We start from the raw sequence: 13,643 nt of genomic DNA on the forward strand, positions 1-13,643 counted from the left end.
ACTGAGCTGATGTATTACCAGATCTTTTCAAATGCCACTGTAATGATTTACCATCTTGCCAGTGTGCGAGTGTGATAACAATTAATGTCACTTGGTGCTGTCAGTCAGTAATTAAGAACAGCAAAAATGAAATCAGTGAAGCTGCCCAACCATAGAGGAGTACAAGGAGGTACTCCTGATAAATTCCAGTATATAAAAAGTACCTATTTGCACGAAAGGATACACATCAATATCTCAAATTTGAATAAAACATCTACAAACAGAACGTACGATCTAGAACTGATCTCAGTACACTCAAAAAAATATGTTTGTTACGTAAATACAATGCAAAACTTTTAATGGAATCTGGCGATTTAGATAAGCAAATAACCATTATCAATTATTATTATCAATTAATTAGATAACATTTCATAGCTTCCTGCAGGCGCTCGCATTACTTACATGAATCTTAAGATGTTGCTTTTCCTGGTTAAGTCGATATTTTGTCTCTACACGCTGAATTGTTGATATCGTTTATATATTATATGTTATATTATATATTTTAAAAATATTTTTAATAAAAGTATTATTATTAAGTGTCCTTCTCCATAAACTTGCTGTTTATGTCCAGCAGATGGAGCTGGTTTGATATGCTGCTGCTGTTCTTTTATGGCATTGCAAAGGAAACCGCAGCGGATGCAGGGGAGTAGTTTAGCAGTTTTATAGCTGTCTATATATATCTAGTCTCTAATGTGTATATTTACATTTCAAGGAAAATACATCATGATTACAGTCATACTGATATTGGTGTGACGCTACCAAACTGTGCTGGAGCAAGGTGATGCTTTTTTTTTTCAAGTGAGGAAATATATTCACGTTTAGCAAGTGTGGTTAAATATTCAAGGCATTAAAGATAAAGTGAGTGGTCAAAGCTGTCAGAGCTAAATTCAGCCAGCAAAAAAGCGTCCTTTGGCGCTGAAAATCATTTAATATATAAAACAAGTTTTATTTGCGCCTGTTTTTTATTTTATTTTTTATTTTAGCTCTGATAGGAGCGTTAATTTCGGGTGGGTTGCTCTCCCAGTTGTTTTGGTTGTGTCCTGTAGAGCTTCAGACTACACACTATGAATACATCTTCCACTTCCACTCTCATCGGCGCATTTTTGCGGTTGAGTCTTAGTAAATCTGTCATTTGAAGTGTTTATTGCGTCAAGAAGTGGATTCTTTCATAAAGTAAGGCATTTCTATGTTGCTCAGTCACTGGTGTTATGGTACTCTATCAATCTGTCATCAGAACTTTTGATCCTCTGTTAAAATTACTTCGCTATTTATAGAGACTCAGCATTCACTGTTTGTATTTTCAATGAAAAACGCTCCTGCTTAAGTGGACAGGAGCGAGCTTTGCCTATGACTTGCTGTGCAGGGTAACTAATCAGATATTGCGGCACATTATGTGTTTTTACACAAATTTTACTTGTATTTTATTTAATTAACGACATGATTAATTCGTTGTTTGTATAATGACACATTTATTTAATTATTAATGTATTTATTGATATAATTTAGCACTTTTAGGCCTCCGCTATAGCACTACAGGAGCGGTGTAAATCAGCAGGTTCCCTGTTTTAGCTGGATTAATGCCTGGTGATATCCTCTCTAATGTAACTGTGCAGCTGACAAGGAAGCAGATAAAAGAATACAAGATTTTTCTTTTAACATATTAGGAAACATGCTTTGAATTTCCAGGTCACTTTTATTTAGTGTATCTGAGCACTTGTGTTTTCAGCTTTCTCGAACCTGATAACAGCTTGCTGGCACTGTTAGCTAAAGGTCGGGGAATCACTACACACATAACAAACTGTCCTCTGAGTTTCTAAATACCCACCACACATGTTATGGGATCGCAGCCAGTCAGAGAAAAGATATTCTGGTCTGCACCAAACTGTTGGACAGATGAATGAACAGACGGAGCAGCAAAGCTGCAGGAAACCCCAAAGAAGCCAAAGAAGAAAACTCTGACTAATTTTGAAACCTAATGATATTAATGAGGCAACACTGAGGCGAAAAAAATAATTCTTATTTAGGCAATCTCTAATGAAAAGTTGCCTTAAAGGGAAATTCTGTACTCTAATTGGCATTTAATCGGTTAGAGTGGATAAGAATAAGAATGTTTTATCTTTAAAATCATTTAATATTTATTATTGGATATTTCTTTTTAAACTTGATGTAGCAGGAGTGGAGAAGACGTGGAGAAGGACATCTCTCTCACACTTTAAATCAGATTAAATATTAATACATAAAAACTGAACTCTTACATTTGGGCTAAGAATTAAAAAACAAACATAGATGTCATACTGAGGTCATAATGGGATGGTACCCCTCCTCCTCCTCCTCCTCCCTCCCTGCCTCTAATTGGTCAGCTCTGACGGGATTACACACCAATTTCCTCAACTGAACACTGTGAAGTTAAACCCTCGGACATCCAGGAAGGCAAAGAAGGTAAAGTCGACCGCGGTTAGTTTTCTGCGCCCCAAAAGAAGCTGTGGATAGATCAGATGTTAATGTTTGACACTAGAGAACAGGTCAGGTGTATGCTCGCCGGATTAAATGTGGTCTCTGCTGATGGTCGCCGCTGCGGCTGCTGCTTGTCCCGGGGTCTGCAACACTAATGACTGATATGGCTTCTTAACACACCCGCGTTTCAGTGAAACTGCTCGTCATATTCCTGCGGTTTGGAGAGCTGCTCATCATGATGACTCGGATTTTCTGGGGAACAATTTTACTCATTAGCGGTGAGTAGCCAACCCTGCAGAAAAGCGTCCGATTGTAATCTCACTCGTGAAAGTGACGTCAAACGCTGTGTTAAATGTTGAAAAACAATTAAATAGAAATTAAACAAAGTTAATAAGCTTGAATGTGAGCATTCCTCCCCCTGTGCTTTCTTTGGGCTCTATTATTTAACGTTATATAATCATTAAATTGAATAACTTTATTATTTATTTATTTTAAATGGCTTTAGTGGGTGTGTTTTAACTTATGTGGGTGATCTACTTGGACTAATTATTCTATCGACTATATTTGTGACTGGAAGGTGAAGAGTGTGTGCAGTCACATTTCTCATAATCGTTTGGTGTCAGTCATCACCTTAAACAATAAACCACCGCGCCTATTTCTAGGATCTATTTTCAGTTTTTTGGTTGTAATTGCGTGTCTTCACGGGACCAGCTGTATTTATAGTGCTTTCATCTCATCCTTTTAGTGGGTGCTTGACCCTGTTACTATTGTTGGGTGCCTGTTACTCAATGAAGCATTAATATCAAATTGAAGAGTAAGTCATAATGGTCCATGAGTAGACTGTTAGATATAACCTTCAGGTTGATCGTAATAAGGAGAATATGAGACACCTGGTTTTCATTTGGAGGGGTATGGAAGCTGCTTTCTGCCACTAAACAAAAACATTGTTATTGTTAATATTTTTTGCCATCCATAAGTCAGAATTTCAGGTTATTCTGTTACTGTCTCAATTTTGAGTAATTTTCTCAGAGGTTTGAGTTGGAAAGTGGAAATTTTGGCTTATAAAAGGAAGAAAAAAATATTTTTTTTTTGGTCAGAAACAAGCTTCTATCGATGGGCAGCAATCAGATTATATTAATATGTATTAAAAAATGTTTCTATAGGTACTTCTACAATATCTATGGTACTCGATAGTGAGTTAACAGTGAAATTTGTGGTATTTTTGTCCTGCATGGTTTGGGGTGTTAATCCCATGTGTGTGATATTCACACTATACCTGCCCTACATTAACAGCTGTTTATGTTTCTCTCTGCAGGCTCTCTCTTTACCTTCGGAGCAGGGCACAGCAGTTCAGTAACTATTGAAGCCAATATTTCCATCAGTATAAACTCCACTGCTCCTCCAGATGCCTCCAGTAGCAGCTCTGCGGCAACTAGCAGCACAAGCACAACAATTCCAGCCACAACCAACATCCCTACAGTTAAAAGTAAGCAAGTCATGATCCATGAAAATCTAAGGTCATGATTGAGATGTTTTCCACATGCCGCTGTCCTTTTATCCACTCTCTCTGTATCTGTAATCATATGTTAACAGGTTCTCTCTTTATAGTCGGACCAAGGCAGACAAATGCAACAGTTACTGATGCCACCATTTCTATTAATGCCACCTCCTCTGCTGCTAACACCTCAGCAAGCAGCTCTTCAACAAACACCAGCAGCAGCGCAACCAAAAGCCTCACTGGAACCACTACTATCAACATCCACCCTGTTAAAAGTAAGTTTCAGTATATGAGTATCACAAGTACGTGAAGATGCAGAGGAAGTCTAGGGTCGCTGTCAAACCATCTATAGGAATGTTTCCTGCTTTTCAAGTCATATTTCTGTTCATGGCAGCACACGTATACAATCACTGCGATGTTTCCCAACAGTGCATTAACATTACGCAGACAGTGTGGCGCGCGCTGATAATTGATCCTCTTAGTGTGAGCCAGGGAACAATTATGTTAAATGAAAGATTAGGGCCAGTGTATATGAGCAGTATACAATTAGCCGTTTTACAAAAGCTGCACCTACAGTGTTGAATTATTATCTGAAAAACACCCTTTCTTGCCCTAAAGGATGTATTCATTCTCAGTCCTACTTCAAATTGCCATCAAAATCACATGGAAAGTGAGAGGGGTTGTCAGGCAGATGCCTCAGGCACAACGGAGCGCTTTCACAGAGTCTGAAAGGAGGAGACAATACATGTAGACTGCAGTCCAACAGCCCATTTACCGTTGGAATGAAGTGTGTGACGAAGGCAGCGTGTAATACAACTATCTGTCTGGATGTTCATCGCTCTCACAAAGTGGCATCTGTTTTTGGATGGTTGTGCTGCATTCACATTTGTTTGAGTCAGTAGTGTAGGAATTTGGTTGGCTGTACTGCCTACGTAAAAGAAATGTCATGTTTTGTCCTTGTGTTCGTTTAATCGGTTATTTTTGTCCTGTTGTTTTGTTTCACAGGGAAAGCTGAGATTGCTGCTTGATAAAAAAGCTGCATTGTAGGCTTTATTTTTTTTGTTAAGAACAATGCAACCTGCAGGGATGGGCACTCTCCTGAGTCCCAGTAAGACTGATGGGAAAAGATTTTGTTTGCATCCTCCCACTGGGGGTTTTCATTGACGTTCTTTACTGTAATTGTTCCTCTCAGGTACAATGAAAGACGTAAGCCACCACAAAGCCGTCCGCAGCTGGGAACTAAAGTCTACCGTTTGTGGCGTGGGTGTGTCAACTGTAGGATTTCGTAGGTGGTGTTGTTTCAGGTCTTGGTAGATTTATACTATTTTTAGAGTTATCACATCCACCTTTGTCATCCTGACTATTGTAAATACAGGCACTGGGATTGCATATGATTTACAAATTTTGGGTAAAATTTACAGATATGAAGAGACTGAGTTAAAATACTGAGCTCCTGTAGGCTGCTCATTTACCATGGGTACAGTCATATTAAGCAATCTGTTTGAGCCTCCTTTTGCTTTCAGACCTGTCTTAATTCTTCATGGCAAACACTCATCAAGGTGCTGGAAACATTCCTCAGAAATTTTGGTCCATAGTGACACGACAGCATCCCACAAGTGCTGCAGATTGGTCCACTGCACATGATGTGACTTTCTCATTCTACCCCATCCCAAAAAGTGCTCAGGTGTTACTAGGGATGGGTACCGGTATCCGGTGCCATCGTTCTGACATAAACGGTAGTAACCAGACTGAAAAGCAGAGCACATTTCGGTGCTTTATTTCCTGAGATGTCATACACTTTAGATTCTAGCCAATCATTTTACGTTTCCGAGGATAGTAGGCGGGTCCAGGTACATACGTTCTTTTAGAGCAGAGCTACAGATTAAAACAGTGTTGCCAACTTAGCGCTATATTTAGCGAGTTTTCAGACCCCTTAGCGGCTTTTTTTTCTAAAAAGAGTCGCTAAAAAAAGACGTGAAAGCGCGTATTGCTTTTACTCTCAACAAGCAGCGGGTGCTGTAACGCAGTCAGTTCTTCTTTTACTCTTTTACTCTTATGCTGTTTTGTGGATCACAAAGTTTAAAACTACTTAAACACACACACAAAGTAACTCACCAGAGTGCCTATTTCGGGTCACTTTTGCCGGTCCAAGCCCGGGTAAAGGAGCAGGGTTGGAATTGTGACATTTAAAAAAAAAAAACAATAATTGCTAAAAGAAATTTAATTTGTAGTTCTAAATAAACTCTAAATGCATTTAGGACGTTTTTTACTCACTTTGTCTCTTCCACGATGTTATAATCTATTATTATTATTATTATTATTTCTCTCCAATTATGCAAATTAGGCGATGACGTCATTTAGCGACTTCTAGCGACTTTTAGGACAACCAATAGCGATTTTCCTTACTGAGGAGTTGGCAACACTGGATTAAAAATGCCCAAGGCGAAGTGGGCAAAAGTCTGGCTGTACTTCACAGCAAAATATGCAAACTCAGCAGCCTGCAACAAGTGCTTTAAGCTGATACTGTGATACTGTCAAAGGAGGTAACACCTCAAATCCGATGAAACACCTGGCGACGCATAGCTTTTTTTTTTTTTTTTTTTTTTTTTTTTTAAAGCCGAAAAATGCGGCTGTATTTGATAGCTTGCTGAGACCTCACACCGTGCACATCTACTGCGCGTGGGTTGCCTGTTATCTGGAGTAAGCAACATCCCCCCCAAAACCCCGAAGAGGAGAGTCCTGGCCCCTAGCCCTGCCAGTGTAGCAGAAATGATAACTGATGATGATGCAGCAGCAGCCTTCTTCTCTGCATGAGTAGCTTAATGTTGTTCGTGTGTAATTTACGTTGAGTAGGCTAACCACGTTATTACATTAATGCATGTAAGGTGAACTAGCAAACATCATCATAGCTACATGCGGCTGTCTTCTTGTTTGATGGCAGATACTCCCTTCACCCTGGCCAAAAAGGCTAAAATGACCAAAGAAAAAGTGGAAAACAGTTAAACATGAGAGGTTTTTGGACAAAGTTTGTTTTTTCCATTGTCCAGCCAAGAGTGATGCCATAAATCCCCTATAGCTGCAGAAAAGGCTAACATTGTTATCTTTTTACAAATAAACAGCTGAACATGAGAGGTTTTTGGACCAATTTTGTGTTCTCCATTCTTTAAGCACCGGTTTGAGCACCATTTAAGCACCGGCACCGTTTCAAAAGTACCAGTTTGGCACCGGTATGGGATAAAACCTAAACGATACCCTTCCCTAGGTGTTACTAAGGGAACCAAAGTGTGCCAAGTAAATATCCCGCATGCCTTTACATCACTATCCTGAACCTACCATCTGAATGTTGCAGCATGCACTCATCTATCCAAGCATGTTTTTCCAGTCTTCTTCTGAGCAATTTTGGTGGTGCCAGGCAAATCTTAGCCTCAGTTTCTTGTTCTTCAGGAGTAACACCCAGTGTGGTCTTCTGCTGCTATAGCCTATCTGCTTCAAGGTTTGTCAAGTTCTGCATTCAAAGATGCTTTTCTGCAAACCCTGGTTGTAACAAGCGGTGGAGTTACTGTTGCCTTGCTTTTGGCTTTAAGCAGCCTGGCCATTCTCTTCCCATCACCTCTGGCATCAACGAGGCATTTTTACCCAGAGAGCTGCTGCTGCTTTTTCAGTCCATTTGCCGTCAGACCTAAAGATGAGAGCAGGTCAGCAGTTTCTGAAATGCCACCACCAACCAAACCACATTCAAAGTCACTTAAATCACCTTTCTGCTCCATTCTGATGCTTCAGGTCGAACCTGACCATGTCTACATGCCTAAATGCACTGAGGTGCTGCCATGTGATTGACTGATTACATATTTGTGTTACTGGATTGAACAGCTTTACCTATAAAATGGATTTCTACTAGCTAGCTACTCTACCAAAAGACTTTCATTTTGGTTATTAGCTTCAGTGTGAAACACTACTGCAAAAACACTCTGTCAACTTTAAACATGGTAACATCATTAAGATCAACAACATGAAGAGTAACACCAACATTATGTCTCATCTCAACAGAGTTTGTAGCAGCAGCGGTTCGGTCTCATTTCGACGACTGTCCAGACTCCCACCGACACTTCTGCTTCCACGGCACGTGCCGCTTCCTTATACTGGAAGAGACACCCGCATGTGTGTAAGTTAGCGGATTTATGGTTATAAAACACCACCTTTGCATCCTGTCTGTGGTCTCACATGAAAAACAACACTTTTACAGTTTAAAGCTGAAACTGTTTGAAACTGAAATTTAAGGCACTGCAATCCTGCTGATGTACAACCTGCTGTTCAAAAGTGTTGCAACACTGAGCAAAATGTAAATCCAAAGAATTATTTGAAAAACACGTCAACGTCCCACTGAACAGAAAATGATACCAAGGCAGTGTTATGTGAGCAAGATCCCCTCATCACCTCTGCCTTTGGTGACAGTCTGCACTTTGGGAATGAGGAGACCCATTGCAGATGTTTTGAAATCTAAATGCTTGTGATTATTAATTTCTGTAGAATATCAGCTGCTCAAAACTTTGAGATCTCCTGGGTTTTTTCTTTTTGTTTGTTTTGCTTTTTGGTTCATAAAGCTCCAAACACTTAAACAAGTCAGGACTGAAGACTAACTAAGCAGTCTTTTTTTTTTTTTTTTTTTTTTTTTTAATATATTCTTCATTTGGTTTGGGATCGTCTTGTGGAAACAATTAAGGCCTGCTTGAGCCATTAGACCATCAGTGAGTGCATCATAATCTTATTCATGTCAATGGAGTTTGCAGTGTTTTATTATCTCAAATACACAAATACATATGGTTTAGTCTTTATGGCAGAATCTAAAGCTGCTTTTGTGGATAAAAATACAAACTTTTGTCACTGATGTTGTGTGGGTTTTTATTATTATTATTTTATTCCTGAGCTAACGCAATGATGTCCAGTACAGGATATTTTTAATGTTTTTAAACATTAAAAATATCCCGTGGCCCCAGTTTTCAGGCCTGAAAATTGTGGCCAGTTAGTTCTTACAGAGAGTTTCTTGGATTTTGTGAATCTTTTATTATGTCATATACCAATACAGATATTTAAATCTCCATATTTGCATAATTGTTGAAGTTTGACCCCCCCCCCCCCCCCCCCCCCCCCCCCCCCGTCTTTACACCTAAAAATAACAAAAAACCAAAAACGCCTGCTTTACAGGTGTTACATAAACCTAATTATTTGTGAGATGTTCCACCGGGTGTGTAGGGTTTGTTTTTGGTATTATATTGAGCCTTTCTATATAATTTTTTGGTGACCAGAGATAATTCGAGCCTTTAAATCATTTAGTTCACATCAAGATGGCCCTGTTCTGTGATAGTGCTGTTCTGCTACCCTTTGCAAAATGATTTAAAAACAGATTTACATTTTGCATTCTGGTGTCTGTGGTATCAATATGATTCATTGGATGAAATCACAATCTTTAACTACAACTGTTGTAACTTTCCATTTTAGCCAGCAGTGGTGTCATGAAAGTCCATCAGCGGCTCTTTTTCATCCAGATTTTCTGTGTTGCAGATGTCATCCAGGCTTTATCGGGATGAGGTGTGAGCATGCAGACCTCCTCGCTGTAGTTGCAACCAATCACAGGCAACAGACCATTGCCACGATGCTGGTGTTGTGTGTGATTGGGTGTGTTCTCATCATGGTGTTATGTACAGTCTTACAGTAAGTTACATAAATATCTTGTGCTGTAAGCAACAGATTAATTGAAAATTAGATGAAATTGATGCCACAGTGAGTTTGCTTGGTCTATTTTTCTTCCAGCTGCTGGTGGAGACAGGACTGTCGCAGGCGCAGCCACGCACATCACCATGTTACAGAAAAGCACGGCGTGTCCTGCTGTCCATCTGAGAGTGGTACTTGACTTTACTTTCTTATAACAAAGTGCATTTTTAACTTCATAGTTCCACTTACACACTGCAGGGGATGCAGTATCCATTAGATGAATATGAGAGGGTGGAAGCTGAGAGCAGTGAAGACTGTGGGCAACTAATATGGGCTGTCAACATTTGTCGTGTTTGCACAGAGAGTGCATCCATTTATCTGTCTGTGATTACGGTTAAAATTTTCTGTTATGGACATTATTTTTAATGAAATCATTTCTTTTTCTCAATACTTCCTGACAGCTGTGTGTGGCTCAGAGTTGTTTGAAGAGCTTCTGCATTAAGCACAAACAGGCCACAGAGATTTCTAGTAAGATATTGTCAGGGACCCTTTTTAGACTAGTGAACACCAATCTGTGAACATGTTTGTGACTGGTGTAACTGGACAACAATGCAGATAGAAGGTGCAATCACAAAGATTCAAAACGCTGGGAAACGGACATTAAAAAAACTTGGCAGATAAATGTATATCACATAACGTTTTTTCTTTCAAGGTCAACTTTGGACTGCTTGGAGTACTTTTATTAGTAGTAGTTTTTAAATTCTTATATTTTGCCCTCCGTTATCCCCTTGAACTGAATTTATGATGTGCGCTTCACCCCACCCAGGCAGTTGAGGCAGCTGGTGGCCCCTCCCCGACTGCAGTTCTGCTGTAGCACTCTTCCTATTGCAAGGGAGTTTGTTCTTCCCACTGTTGCCAAATGCTTGTGTTGGGTTATGTGTTATAGTTTTGTAGGATCTTGACCTAGCTATATAAAGCAACTTGATTGTGTAGGTCTGGCCAGTAAACTGTGTGCTGGTGCATGCTGGCAAAATATACTACTTTAAAAGTCTTGAACCGTTGATTACTAGAACTTTGAATTCAGTTAAAAGTCCCGCTCCTGCTCCTGACCTCTCCATCATTGGGATTGCAAACTGTGGTCTCTTCAGGTTATAGATGGAGACCCAGCTCTCATCAGCAGTGACGATCCCCTGTAAAGGTTCGGTTAGTTGATAGTGATTGTTATTTTTAGATCATTTCCACGAGGGAGCTAAAAATAGAAGGCCCTCTGGAAGTAGGAAAGGGGTGCAAAAAGTAGAGTTTCTATGGAAAAAAAATAAAAATAAAAAAAATAATCATCATACCTCATGTACCACAACAGCGTCACCAATTTAATGTTCGTCTTTTGTGGAATTTGTTGATAATCTTCTGAATATTAACTATTTAGACAATTCCTTAACATAAACATAAATGTTTGGGCTTTGTCTTTCAGTGGTCTGAGAAAACATCTCACTTGAACATGAGCTCTTCGTTTCATGCCGTGTTCAGTCTTCCTCATCTGCCTGGTCCTCAAACCCCACGGCTTGCATCCAAAGTGGTACAGCAGGCCAGAAGGGAAGTGATAATACAGTATCTTAAATGTGACTGAGGTAGGCCTCCTTCATGTGGGAGGTTAAATGCTCCATTTCTCCTATCTGATGACTGGGACCTTTTGGACTTCAACAATCTAGGAATGTGTTTGCTTTGCTCTTTGATTCTACGAAAATACTCAGAATTGCAGCAGACTGTTTGACCCTCTGAGACTGATGCTGCCGCCAAATCATGCATGAGAAGAGCCCTGTGTGTCCTGATTAGAGTTTATGGCTGGCCTAAAGGACATGGGAATTTATCTATAAGGCCATTAATCACCCTGTGTGGATGCTGAATAGAAAAGGCGTTATTTCAAGCTGCAGGACAAGAATAATTCACTTGAGTCATACATCCCCAATTCCTATTTTTGTCTTTTAATATCTTTGCACATTTTCATCAGAACACTATGAGCACGAAGGACATTTTAATAATTTCTGGTGTGGGGAAACCGGTGCTTTAACATGTTTTAGTGTCTGTTTTTAGGGAAGGAACTCACTTCACTCGACAGAAGTAGAAATTGTTAGACTCATGCACATTGATTTCCTGATCTTAAATCAAAATGTATATGCAGAGACTGCAGCTTTAAGTTATTCCTGTAGCGTTTTTGATGAAACTTTCTTTATTGCTCCTGAAGCGAAAATGGTTGTCAGTTTCCGTTTTTTAATTCCTAAGCTGTACCTGTACATGTGCATGCATCAGAGGTTCTTTGTTTTTTTTCCCTTTTTTTTTTTTTTTTTTAAATTTGCAAGCAAGAACTCTACCAACACGAGTGGCCACTTTATCCTACAGTACCTTTGGAAAATTGCGCTCATCTGCAAGCTTCTTCACTGCTTATAAAAAAGCTAAACAAAACAGCACTCACTGCACGATGTAGACACTTAAACGCATCCACATACGAGAGATGCCATTTCTAACTGCCTGAACGAGCACTGATGGGACTAAGCACGCGGTTTGCACATATACCCCTAAGCATGCATGCACTTAAATCACAGCTTTTATTTTAAATGCAAAGCATACGAGTGCCGTGTTTATAGCAATGCTCAAAAAAAAAAAAAAAGGAAAAGGGAAAAAAAGCCTCTGAAGTTTAAAGTGGTTATTTTGAAATTTCTAAATAATTTTATGTTACTGGTAAGGGAATTAAAGGACAAATTGACACTATTGTGAAGCATGTGCACATGCTTTGTGTGTTCACTGTGAATGTGATGGCGTTTCTATGCCAAAAGCCTCTGAGTGGATGATAAACTTGTCTTTGTTTACAGTACGTGATTTTTGCATTGCAGAATTTGCATGTGTATTGCAGGATTGAAACAGATATATTTGGGGGATTTGCTGGGTGAACACATCCTGCTGTTGAGCTTCTCATGCATTATCCCTTTATGGTGCCAGACTTATGCTGGCACAACTGGAAAGCCTCCATTATTTGTTTTCCAATGAAGAATTAAATATGCAAGTGTGTGTCTGTCTCTTTCATATGTCTCTTAATTGCTGTTCCATCTCTCAAGTCTCTTTTTCTATTCCTTGCGTGACCTTCTTTTCACTTGTGAAGCGCTCGCTCTCTCAAAATACCCTAATTTTCTGATCTTCTACTCTATTTTTCTGTGCCATTGAATATTTCAAGATGCAGTAATGCCAACACGGAACTCTGAACCCCAGGCACATTTGAACAAAGAGCTGCAGTCTTGAGTGCTTTTATGGCTGAGGGAAACGTTTTGTCCAGCTTCTGCTATATAGCCATTCAGCCTGTTTATTTATTAATTTCTTTATTTCACAGAATCTATACCCATTCACATTCAAACATTCATCCTCCAATATGAGTCCGCTTCACGTGCTGACATGCTGGGCTTTTGTTTTGATTGTAAGTCACTGGATTGACATCTTCCCTCATGACATGCTGCACCTCCTCTGCTCTTCCCTTTGGCTCTCTGCATGAGAAGCTTGGTTTTGGTTTTTTTGCAATCCCATTATGCCTGCAATTGGATTTCTGTGGAGCCCTTTAGAGCCGTCTGGCTGAGCTACTAAACCAGCTTTGAATTAAGCAGCTCTTACGGATGACTCCCTAAAGATATACAATACCCTTCAACGTACAAGCATTCGTACGGGGAAAAATTTTACTGGACACGACTCAAGGTGAAAATACGACTTGGGGGAAAAAATTTTTTTTTTTGAACACTGTGGGAGGGGTGTCGTCTTTTTTTTTCTTTCTTTTAAAAATTAAAAACATTGACATTCTTCCAAAAAAGATTTAATCCGTATTCTATAAGAGGCTGGAGCTTGCTGTAAATAGCAATTCCACTTTGGTCTCTCTGCAGCTCTTTTGATCCTCAGTCCAACATTC

At 39.5% G+C, this 13,643-nt stretch overlaps 1 protein-coding gene across 3 annotated transcripts; it reads left to right on the forward strand.

Annotated features, from left to right (window-relative positions):
• Positions 1-2,376: 2,376 nt before the first annotated feature.
• On the forward strand, positions 2,377-12,345 carry tgfa (transforming growth factor, alpha). Of its 3 annotated transcripts, XM_082533415.1 has the most exons (8): positions 2,377-2,478; positions 2,685-2,771; positions 3,809-3,979; positions 4,087-4,266; positions 8,039-8,153; positions 9,551-9,700; positions 9,800-9,891; positions 11,172-12,345. In XM_082533415.1, the coding sequence occupies exons 2-8, from the start codon at positions 2,729-2,731 to the stop codon at positions 11,177-11,179; spliced, it is 759 nt and encodes a 252-aa protein (XP_082389541.1). In that variant the 5' UTR covers positions 2,377-2,478; positions 2,685-2,728; the 3' UTR covers positions 11,180-12,345. The 3 variants fall into 3 exon arrangements, with proteins under 3 accessions (XP_082389541.1, XP_082389540.1, XP_082389542.1); XM_082533414.1 differs by having other exon boundaries at positions 2,408-2,771; XM_082533416.1 differs by having other exon boundaries at positions 2,408-2,771; positions 4,102-4,266.
• Positions 12,346-13,643: the final 1,298 nt, after the last annotated feature.

Source organism: Aulonocara stuartgranti, assembly GCF_965226115.1.
Source record: "Aulonocara stuartgranti genome assembly, chromosome: 5".
NCBI classification, from domain to species: domain Eukaryota; kingdom Metazoa; phylum Chordata; class Actinopteri; order Cichliformes; family Cichlidae; genus Aulonocara; species Aulonocara stuartgranti.